Source organism: Mixophyes fleayi, chromosome 2 (assembly GCF_038048845.1).
Source record: "Mixophyes fleayi isolate aMixFle1 chromosome 2, aMixFle1.hap1, whole genome shotgun sequence".
NCBI lineage: Eukaryota > Metazoa > Chordata > Amphibia > Anura > Limnodynastidae > Mixophyes > Mixophyes fleayi.
This window is the reverse complement of record NC_134403.1, coordinates 337,936,742-337,948,868: the sequence shown is the minus strand read 5'-3', so window position 1 is coordinate 337,948,868 and position 12,127 is coordinate 337,936,742. Positions and strand designations below refer to the sequence as shown.

Genomic DNA, 12,127 nt, shown 5'->3' with positions numbered 1-12,127 from the left:
GCAGACTCCATACACACATATCTGAGGCTGGTGCAATATCTACATAGGTAACACCCTTACTGTAGTTCCCCTATGCTAGCCAGTCTGTGCATGTTGACCACAATTCCTGTTAAAGTCAGTTGCTGCCCAGTGAGGATACCTCTGGGAGCTGTGACCAGGGCTGCCAAAAGGAATTTCGGACCCCAGTACAGCAACTTCTCGGGCCCCCTTCCATAGCCGCAAAAAGAGGTATGGCTACATCAGGTTGGTGGCTGCTCCCACTACTCAGACAGGCCAGGGCCCCCCAGGCAGGCATGGGCCCTGGTACTGTGTACCTGTCCCCCCCTCTTCTTGGCTCCCCTTCCCGTGACCTGTGGATTCTCCGTAATGAATCCCATCACTTCCCTGCAGAAATCCCTAGTGAACACTGGTTTCCCTGACCTCAGATCTAGCCAGAGCCAAACACTAGTAGCGCAGTAGTTTCACAATCAGAGAGATTCATTACAGCAGTGATACCCTGGCAAGTCTCTACGGATGGGGCCTTGGAGAATCTTACCTAGTGATACTCTGGCAGGTACTGCTCTCCTGTCTATCCAGAAAGAAACCCACGACAACATCACCATGAGCATCGCTGGGAAGTAGGACTGAAGTACAAAAAAGAAAATGTGCCGTCTGAGGATGAAGTTGATGAAAAGTCTGTTGTACCAGCCTAGTAAAAAATACAACAAATAATAATTTTACAATTCGGTTATCAAGAAATAGATATGTTTAAACAAAATACAGCCGTTTACAGAAAAGCCAACCCTTACAACTTTTTCTAGGCCTTCTGGTTGGATGACATTACCACACCCTGTTTTAAGCCAAAGACATTAGGCAGTTGTAAGACCACAAATATAAGCATATAAGTAGTCAATGAGAGGGCACAATTGGAATTGACCCATAAACAGTGACCTTCAGGAACTTGAGAGATTAAAATGTAATCTGTAGTGATGGATATGTCAGGCAGAGAAAAATATGTAGAAAAAGGAAAAATGTCAAGTTCTGTTTTATCCATCTTGAGATTTTAGCAGTGGAGGGACAATGGGAATACATGTAGAAACTGAAGCTAGAAGAGATCATAATTCTGACATGGAGAGAAGTATCATTAGTATACATAGGGACATATTCAATTGTCCCAAAGTTCAAGCGCTCAAAAAATATTATCGTTAATACGGTAATCTCTCGCTGGATTTCAGCTCGCAGCTCCCTGAAATCATCAAGAGGCTGAAATCCAGCGAGTAAATTACCGTATCAATGTTTTTTCCGCGCAGGATTACCGTAATAACGGTAATTTTCGGCAATCCCGCGGACAATTGAATATGCTTATTAGAGTTCCTTATGTACAGTATACATGGAGAAGAGAAGGGACCCAAGGACAGAGCTTTGTGATGTGTCAATATAGTGAGGACAATGGTGAGTTAGACCAGTAGAACAAGGATGGGAGAAATGTAAGGTCCAGCCAGAGGTTAGGAGGACACCATAGACAGTGCAGTATCTTAGAATACCAAAATGAGAGAGTTTGGAGCAGTATAGATAGATCAAGGAGAATCAGTGTGGAGAGCAGTGTCCTTGTGGGTTCAATAGTGAGTAGAAGATCATTGGCTATTTTAGTATGAGTAAATGATGTGGTAGAGTGACAACCACAAGGTAGAGTCTAGTAGGGGATTACAGAAAAGATAGGGTTATAACTCTAGTGTAATAAAGTATACCTGCAGCATTACACTTATACCTATTAATGCTAGTTAGTGCATTCAGGTGAACACATTTGGGCTGATGAAATGACAGGTCTATAAGCTGAATGAAACCAGATAGTGTTTCCAAAATAGGCGAGAATGTGAGACTATAGGCTAGATTTACTAAACCACTAGTTTAGTTTTCAGTATTACAACCACCGGATTTACTGAAGGCCAAACTGCCAGTTTAACAAACCATCACTTTACAAATCTCAATTTTAAACATGATCAAATTACAAACAGCCGGAAAACTACCAGCAAAACAGCCAAAACAAAGAGGTGGCTGTGAGAGGCGAGGTTGCTCAGACTGCTGCTGTTCAGAACATAAGAGGAGGCCTCATTGACTTATGAATTATGGCAATCATTATTTATTGATTAAGGGGCAAAAGTAATTTGTAATTAACTTATGGGGAAAATGTTATTTTTCATTATATTAACGGGCAATATTATTGTATCATGGGGGATATATGATTATATATTTATATTAACTGGGCAAAACTATTTGATTGCTAATGGAGGCTATAATTATTTATGATGCACACATGTGGCACTACATAGTGCCACCATAATATCACAATACAATAATATTGACCCCTTAATATAATGAAATATAAAATTTACCCCATAAGTTAATTATAAATTAACTGTGCTCCTTTATCAATAAATAATGATTGCAAGTCAATGGTGTCTCCTCTTATATTCTGATTGGCAAGGTAAGCTCAAACAGTATGTTTGAGTTATCTAGCCAATCAGAAGCAGGTATAAAAAGAAACCTTTTTTTTGTGGTTTTTAACCAAATTGCCGGTGGTTTAGGTGTTTTCAGTCCGTCACACATTGCAGTCATTTATCATCCCAGCCTCAAATCACCCAATAGTAAATGTGTACTAGAAAATGTACCCCTATAGCTTATCACCCTTCTTAACAAATAATGACAATAATGGCAAAAAAGACCAGCACTCTCCAAATAAACATGAAAAAGCAAAGGTAATTCTATCTATCTATCTATCTATCTATCTATCTATCTATCTATCTATCTATCTATCTATCTATCTATCTCATATCTATGTATCTATCTATCTATCTATCTATCTCATATCTATGTATCTATCTATCTATCTATCTATCTATCTATCTCATATCTATGTATCTATCTATCTATCTATCTATCTATCTATCTATCTATCTATCTATCTCATATCTATCTATCTCAAGGGTGCCTTTAATACAGTCCAGGTCATATTGTATATATCGTCTTTGTCTTTACTATATGTAATTTGAAAAGGAACGTTTTTTGGGTTCATTACTTTGCACATCCTATTAAAATATTCTGATGATGCGGAGGTGGTTCAATTCCAATTATTCCTGAAGATATTGTATAGGTTATACAAATAATTCAAGGGTGCCAATAATGTTGTCCAGAACTCTAGGTGAAGTTCCATAACAACATTAAGTCATTCCTTAATATTTATACAATGGTATAGTAACAATAGAGGATTAGAATACTTTTAAATGTGTATTTATGGCAACAATATCCAGTCAATTAATTCCGTCAATTAAACAGCTGGTGAGAGGGTTCAGCAGAGGGAGCATATCGGAGGCAGTGGTAATCAAAAGGAGTTACAGAGGGAGTCCAACCAGAAAGGTGAGCAGGGTGGGACAGCTCTTGCCAATTCTGATCAAGCTATCTCTCATTACATGTGCAGCTCAGTAGAGATCACCTGAGGTAAATATTGTTTCCCAAAAAGCCCCTCATTCACTCTAGTTATAATATTGACACTGAGGTCCTGATTCATTAAGGAACGTAAATGCTGATATGTGCCGTGTTTTGCATAAAACTGCTGTGAGCATACTGAGAACTGGACTATATATCAGTGACGGTAAGTGCATGCAATTCATCGGTCAGTGCAAATAACACTTATGACAGCTTACGATTTCGAGGGCAGAATAGAGGATGGAAGTGGATTATGGACATAGGCAATGTACAGTAAGGGCGTGCAAAGGTTGAGCGCTCCCACATCCGTCCTATTCAAGCTCATGGCAGGTATGTGACTTATAGCCGTATCACTTGCACCAGCTACAGGGCAGGCGTAAGCGCCGATTGATAGTAATGACTGTGGCATATTCATGCTAGAACATGTGTTTGCAATGAATAGCAACTGTAAAAATTTACTTTATGTACAGTACGCATTAATAAAATCCTGATATATATGTAATTTGTGGGGGAAAAAAGTATTTTTATTAATGATTATATTTTTAACAGGTGTTACTGTATTTAATATTATTTTTGCTATCTGTGGGTTCTGATGGGACTTTATATATACATATGTATTGCGAGTATCTTGCAGCCTGCTGTGTCTGTGGGCATACGGCAAGTGCCATATAGGTGGAATGTACTTACACCCGTATTAGACTAGCAATGTTTCTTGAGATCCTCTTGTTGTTGTTGTTGTTGAATACAGGCGCACCTGCTTGCATCTTACGTTCAATTTTAAAATAAGCAAATGGCGTTCACTTTGCGTTCCTTAATGAATCAGGCAAAAAATATCTAAATTAATTTTCTCTAAGTATCAAAATAAGTCCTCACAGCTGCTCCATTCATGCATAGCAGCTGATTTCTGGTTGTCAAAACAAGAGGTGTTGGACCCAGCCACAACATGTCAACCTGAGGCGTTACCTTCTTTTGGTATGGGTACCTGTGCTGCTGTACAGAGCCAGTCCACTCGATGCACTGAACTCTTCAATGAAAAACTGGGACAGTGCAATATGTTCATCGGTTTTCAGAGACTCGTTTCCATGTTTCCAGTACAGCATGAGGTCATCCTCATTGTAGGCATCTGGGAGAAACCAAAATAAGAATCAAAGTGGTGAAATAGGTCACATATAATAAGGCTGATGTCTATCTATCCTCTGCAGGTAACATTGGGCTGTGGGTCTGTCTAAATATAGATTTATATTTAGTTACATATATATTTTTTATTAATCTTTGCATTTCATTCAGTGGATGCCATGATTTAAGTCCATGTATCCTAGAAAGGTTATATTTGTGTCATGATTTAATGCGCTCTCTAAAAATAAAGTAGTAATTAAATGGGCTACTTTAATCTCAAATGAATGGGAAAAATAGCTCTTCTCAGTCATAGCAAAACTCAATAAGGTCAATATTACATGTCTCTCGTTTCTGTACTATGACCATAAATGAATTGCATGTTTTATATAAGTCAGTTGTTCGAGGAGCTGTTTGATATCTTTCTCTATAAATGGTTTCTTACTGGTGTCGTATTGTTTAGGAGTTCTAATCAGAAACATGATTGTTCCGCACAGTTTATTCTGCCCGTAGTCTTGTAGAAGGATTGTCTTCTCATAGCTGCTATGTCTGTTACCCACAAGACACAGGATGCCAATGTACAGACATCTTGTAGATAATACAGATATGGGCATACGTTAATCCAGGCACATATGTTGGATGCATTTATTGGAATTGGTTCACATGTATATCTACATTAATACGCTCCTGTCCATCTAAGCTCTACTGTATTCAGTCAGTTGAATGCAAGAAGAACATAGAGGTATACTTACTAAATGGTTTGAAAAAGTAGAGATGTTGCCTATAGCAACCAATCAGATTCTAGCTTTCATCTATTTTGTGCATTCTACAAAATGACAGCTAGAATCTGATTGGTTGCCATAGGCAACATCTCCACTTTTTCAAACCCGCAGTTTAGTAAATATATCCCACTGTGTTAGATGAGGTTTACTAAGGGATTATCGATCCCTCTTGACAAGACAACGTCGATAACCAAGTTATTAGCAAATTTATGAATAAAATCTCGCCAAGGCAGGTGATCACTATTCAGTTGCTTTGGCGATACTGGTCTGGATACCGCTTTACTGGGTCAGTCTCGGGGTATCTGCGCATGCGTGACCCGGCTAGCTGGATTGCACGTGCGCAGAGGAAATTAAGGCTTTCAGTTCCACTAACAAAATAATTAGATAAAAATGTGAAAAAAAAATGTTTAAAATGGATTGTCCATTGAAATAAAATGCTTTATTCAAACAATAAAGCATTTTCCATTAATTTCATTTTGTTATCTCCATCCTGAGATGGAGATAACAGACCAAGGATTGTGTAGGTACAACTACTACTACCTCATATAGGCTTCCCCATGCAACGCTATAATCAGCTGTGACCAGGCCTCTCGCCACCGTAAATACCGGCTATTGTGGGCCAAAGGGCGACAAATATTTTATAGGTATCCAATTGGTGTACAAATTAACCAGTGCAAGTAATGTACAAACCTACTTACAACTTTCCAGTTCCAAAGAGCAGTTCTGGGTGTCCAGAGGAAATCTACTGAAGTCCATGAAGCACATAGCGGACACTGTTATCCTGCAACAAAAACATAAATAGTAATATAACTCCATCCACATTAATGCAAAACAGCGCATTGCTCCACAGCAACAAGAATGATGTCATTACAAACTCTTCAGAGTGTTTATCAATTAATTATTTTTGTTGCTGTTTCTAATCCATCAAACTTTGAATTTGTTACTAAATACTTCTCCCCCTTCTTACCAGGGCCCCTAAGAGGAATTTTGGGCCCCTGGTACAGCAACTTCTTGGGGTCATTTCCATAGCCGCAGAAGGGGGTGTGGTAACACCAGATTGGAAACTCCTCCCACTACACAGGCAGGCCCAGCCCCCTGTACTTTGTACCCCCCTTGGCTCCCCTGATTCTGACCACATTGCTTTGTAAGGTGTGAGCTTGAAAGAAGGAGAGGAAATACAGGGTGAGGCGAAATTCATAAAACCACTTTCAATAATGGTAAAAGTGTGGGCATGGCCCCCGGGTCTGCTTATTATGGATTTCAATAACATTAAAATGAAATGCACAGATTGTGTCCTACAAGATACACTTGTGCCCATCACAAAGCTTCCGTTGGATTTGGCTCATTCATATAAACAAGTTTTGTGGGTTCCAGGGACATGAATTAACCAAGATTTAAATGTCTGTGGAATAGGGATTGTTAACCCCTAGGGGGAATTACGCATCCATTCAAGGGGCAGATATAAATATGGGCCACAGGCAACGTCAAACAAAATCAACACATATCTTAAGTATAGAAGATTCCTACCTATTCTTCTCATAACACAAATGTACAGACACACATACATACATACATATATATATATATTTAACATAAACCAATCAGTCATTGGTCATAGAGTATTATTATAGAGTATTTGTGAAATGTTAATATTTTATGCCCCAGTGCATATTTACATGTAAACAGTAAAGAGATATTACAAGTACAAAACCAAATCTATAGAGGGCGTGAAAGCTTACAATCTAAATGGAACAGGAAAGGCACGAGGTGTAGACTTTGGATGTATTGGACCAATAGTAGTATATGTTGTGAAACAGCGATGCTGAGGACAGGAAACTCAGAAGAGGTAGAACAGTGTTCGCTAACCTGTGACACTCCAGGTGTTGTGAAACTACAAGTCCCAGCATGCTTTGCCAATGTATAGCAGCTTATTGCTGGAAGGGTATGCTGGGACTTGCAGTTTCCCAACACCTGGAGTGTCACAGGTTGGCCAACACTGAGGTAGAATAAGGTTTCTTGTTATGCTGAGTGACCCCTTAAATTTTGAGAATCTAGAGAGTCTGATGGAGTGAGAGAGAGAGAGTTCCAGAGAAGAGGTGCAGCTCTAGAGAAGTCTACAGACACGTGTGACAGCTGCTAACAAGAAAGGAGGTCAACAGCATATTCTGATACAGGTGCAGTATGCAGGTAGGAGATGAGGATTCATATATGTCAACATGTCAACTGGTACAAAATTGTGTCTGGCTGTGTATATTGAAGGGGTCGTCCATATAAAAATTCTGTATTCTACTTTATTTTATTGGACACCGGTTAAAATGTACCTATAAATTTGCTTTTCTGTATAAAATACACCTGAAAGATGACTAAGATTATAGACTGAGGGGTAAATGTATCAAGCTGAGAGTTTTCCGGTGGGTTTGAATAACCAATCAGATTCTAGCATCATTTATTTAGTACCTTCTACAAAATGACAGTTAGAATCTGATTGGTTGCTATAGGCAACATCTCCACTTTTCAAACCCGCCAGAAAACTCTCAGCTTGATACATTTACCCCTGAGTCCTTTTGTAGGAAGAAAAAAATGCAGATCCAGGAACACCCCTTATAAATGACCCTGTGTCGATAACTGGCTTATGTCACCTGTATCACTCCACTGGTTGTCTATCTTTGAGTGTCCCCAATTGCCAAATGATTATGACAAACGGCTTATTGCAGGCTTAGATTTGCCAGATATTGTTTAATTTTAACAAAACATCTAGTTTTACCCAGCAATAAGCACCACACAAAACAGATTGTTTTGAAAACAAGTAATTTTTCAGTGTCAAGTCTCTATGTGTGAATGTACCTTCAATTAATTACACATAAGGTAGGATAATTGCGCTATTACAGTACCATACATCTTGCATCCACTCAGCAATTCAATTATTATAGAAAGAAATGTCAGTACTCGCTAGTTGGAACACATCAAGCTGTTGTTTTTCATGTTTATCAAACAGGAATGTCAGAGAAATGAGAATTGGACAGCTGGTGCATTTTCCTGTAAGGATATAGCATTTAATGTAATAAGCTGTCTTCCTGGGGGCTACATCAGCATGAGATTATACAGGATTTTAATAGCAGAACTCTTGGGTAATCTGAGGATAATATAGATGCTGGATGTATATATTGCATCACCGCCCACTTTTCAAAGACACTAAAAATACATTCTGCAGGTTTTGTATTGAAGTTTAAACATACATAGCGAACAGACATCTATTTTAAAGTGAAAAAATATAAGGGAAGTTGCTGGGGGGTTGGAGGCAAAGGCTCGAAGGGCCACATGTTGCCCAGCACTGTCGGCAGCATGGTGGCTTAGTGGTTAGCACTTCTGCCTTACAGCACTGGAGTCATGAGTTCAATTCCCGACCATGGCCTTATCTGTGAGGAGTTTGTATGTTCTCCCCGTGTTTGCGTGGGTTTCCTCCGGGTGCTCCTGTTTCCTCCCACACTCCAAAAACATACTAGTAGGTTAATTGGCTGCTAACAAATTGACCCTAGACCCTACTGTCTCTGCCTGTCTGTCTGTGTGTGGGTGTTAGGGAATTTAGATTGTAAGCTCCAATGGGGCAGGGACTGATGTGAACAAGTTATCTGTACAGCGCTGCGGAATCAGTGTAGCTATATAAATAAATGGTGATGATGATGGGGATGAAGGGTACTCTTAGAGGTCTAAAAACATTTCATATGTGCATTTGCTTTGTGGGGGCTAAGAGCAATTATTCATGCTCACTTCCAAGTGATTGTAGAGCAGTGATGGGCAACCGGATACCCTCCAGGGGACGAATGGGCGACCCTCTTAGTTTCAGAAGGGCCGAGCATTACCCTTAAACTCAGTAATAAAACAATACATTTAATCACAGAAAGAGACACATATCAGTAATAACATGTCAGAGTGCATTATAAATTGTTGCAAACATCACACTTGCCAACATTTTTTATTTAACTTCCAGGAGCTGCGGGGGCGAGGTGGGCGTGCAGGGGGCGGGGCCACGAAAATCGGGTCATTTTGGCCCCGCCCCTGTGATGTAATGACGCAAAATGCGTCATTTTACAGCGGGGGCCAAACGCTGCAATTCCATGTGAATCGCGGCGTTTGAACCGAATTCTGCCCGATCAGGGAGATTGCCACACTCTCCCGGAAGTCTGGGAGACTCAAGCAAAATGTGGGAGTCTCCCGGACATTGCGGGAGAGTTGACAAGTATGACAAACATCTGACACTAAAGCAGGAAGTTGTTGGGGGTTGGAGGCAAAGGTTCAAAGGGCCACATGTTGCCCATCACTGTCGTACAGACTACCAGCACCCACTAAGCTGGGTGCAGTCACAGAGTCCTTTTTAGAACTCCATAAAACAGAGCATTTATTCCAACTCTCTATATTTAGGTGGGACTGTCCTGATTCTGGGGGACTGTCCCACCATCCTGACAGCCGCCAGGACATTTGCCCCAACATGCTGGGAATGTTGGGAGGTAGATCCCAATCATCAGCACTCTGCACGGTGACCGGGAGCCGATAGTGATGGAGCGATGTCTTCCGGGAAGGGGAGGGGTGTTGTAGTAAGATGTAATATAAGAAAAGTAGACTATTCTCAATTCCATTCATTGGTACAACATTTGGTTATTAAAGGACACCACCATAGGCCAGAGAAGGAAGGGAGCACACGTGCCTGGAATTTGTAGCCTGATTCTGATTTACTGATGCTGTAAAGATAAAACTGTTACACTTAGCAGCATACAAGACATTGCACTGACTCCGTATTGTAGGACAGGGTGATTTGTAGACTTTTCAAAGCAGAACATACATATATTTTTGGAGCTGTATTTTAAATTTATATACATTTACATACAAGGATATGAGAATGGAAATGCACTGAGAATAGTGCAGCACTATTTCCCTGATACTATACTTCCAGGTGATGCCAGTGTTGCTTATCATCATCACCATGTATTTATATAGCGCCACTAATTCCGCATCGGTGCTCTATGCCTAAAGTACACTGTATATATATACATATATATATATATATAATGGAACATTAACATTACTAATGACATACTTTCCCTGCCTAGTCTAAATGTGGCAGACCTACATGTTTGACATTGCATTTTTGAGCTGTAGCGATATCCCACTCAACTGCAACTCTGCCATATTTCATCACCATCATCATCACCATTTATTTATATAGCGCCACCAGTTCCGCAGCGCTGTACAGAGAATATTTGTCACTCACATCAGTCCCTGCCCCATTGGAGCTCACTGTCTAAATTCTCTAACACACATCCTAAGGAGAATGTTTCCAGCAGCCAATTAACCTACTAGTATGTTTTCGGAGTGAAACCGGAGCAGTAAATCATCATCATCATCACCATTTATATAGCACCACTGATTCCGCAGCGCTGTACAGAGAACTCACTCACATCAGTCCACACAAAGACGGGGAGAACATACAAACTCCACACAGATAAAGTCCAGTTCTGGAATCGAACTCAAGACCCCAGAGCTGTGAGGTAGGCCAAATGACGAACGTCCCTTTGTGTAACATAACTTCTGAAAATTTGCACTAAGCTTGCCCAGAAAGAGAGTGCACATATATGTGAGCACGCAGAGATGTGGGCATCTGACACTTGTGCCGCCTCACAACTGGAGAGGTGGAACAGGGGAAGAGTCAGTCTAACACAGGCTGAGTACAGTAAAGGTGTTTGGTGCTGGGTGCAAAACTATCAGGCACACGGCAAACCTACATCCACCCTTAGCAAGCTGCGTGTTATGCAATGTCCCTCTTTGGCAATTTCAAATGTTTGTAAGTGGGCATAAGTCAGTTACAACCTCCTCCCTGCACTTTCTAATCCTGAAATATAAAAAATAGAACTCTGTACAGCAAATAAAACATTTTTAACATAACTGTTGCCTGATGGACCATTGTGTTTCATCTTCTAATTGCAGTGGTTTTGATACTGAAAATGTTAATTAGTTACACATTGCCATGTAAGAACAATCTGCAATCTTCTTACCTTAGGCTGAATAAGACGTTCCCATCCGGATACACACGGAGCATGATGTTTTCCATTGTTGTATCATGTATAAACGACCGTTTGGAATGGACAAAAAATACATCCGGTACCCAAATCTTTTTTATTAGCCTCCCATCAAACGTCATGCTCCTGTTGTTGGTGCTTTGGAATGAGAGCCTCTCATCTTTCCAGTAATGTCTGAGGTATAAGGTCATTGTAAAGTCCTTGAGAGGCCAACAGAAAAACATAAGGAAATATAATTACTTGACAAAAATAAGTGCTACATGTTTTGATATACTGTATTATAGATATTAATCCACAGTCATATCTTAACCAGGAATCTACAAGACAGTAATGACTTTAACTACCAGGATATGTTGTTATCTGGACTTTATTGTGGAAAATGAGACAGTAATTCTCAATTATGTCCAACCAAAAGGAACCGGATCTCTTTCTCTGGGTAATCTCTTAGTGTGTTGAAAAGTACATTTATTAGCTCAGTAATATTAATAACAGGCCCATTTCCTCTAAACAGGCTTATATACTAATAGTTCAGGGTAGACTGATCCAATTGTTACCAGTCACACAACTAATGTCTATATTCATACGTAGGCAATCTGTCATCTACTGATGCCATCTAGTCCAGGGCATACTCTCAAGGCATCTCCTCTCCTGGCATTGTATGGTGTAAGGCATGGAGACCACCTTGGAGGCTCCTCAAGA

General features: G+C 40.1%; 1 protein-coding gene across 1 annotated transcript in view; it reads right to left on the bottom strand.

The window, feature by feature from the left end:
• Nucleotides 1–12,127, bottom strand: part of GABRR3 (gamma-aminobutyric acid type A receptor subunit rho3) — a 39,181-nt gene that overhangs the window by 11,625 nt on the left and 15,429 nt on the right. The window contains exons 4-7 of the mRNA XM_075197026.1: nucleotides 11,405–11,628; nucleotides 6,056–6,138; nucleotides 4,445–4,585; nucleotides 536–688 (exon numbers count right to left, since the gene is read on the bottom strand). Of these exons, the coding sequence (XP_075053127.1) occupies nucleotides 536–688; nucleotides 4,445–4,585; nucleotides 6,056–6,138; nucleotides 11,405–11,628 (601 nt within the window). The remainder of the gene's footprint in view (nucleotides 1–535; nucleotides 689–4,444; nucleotides 4,586–6,055; nucleotides 6,139–11,404; nucleotides 11,629–12,127) is intronic.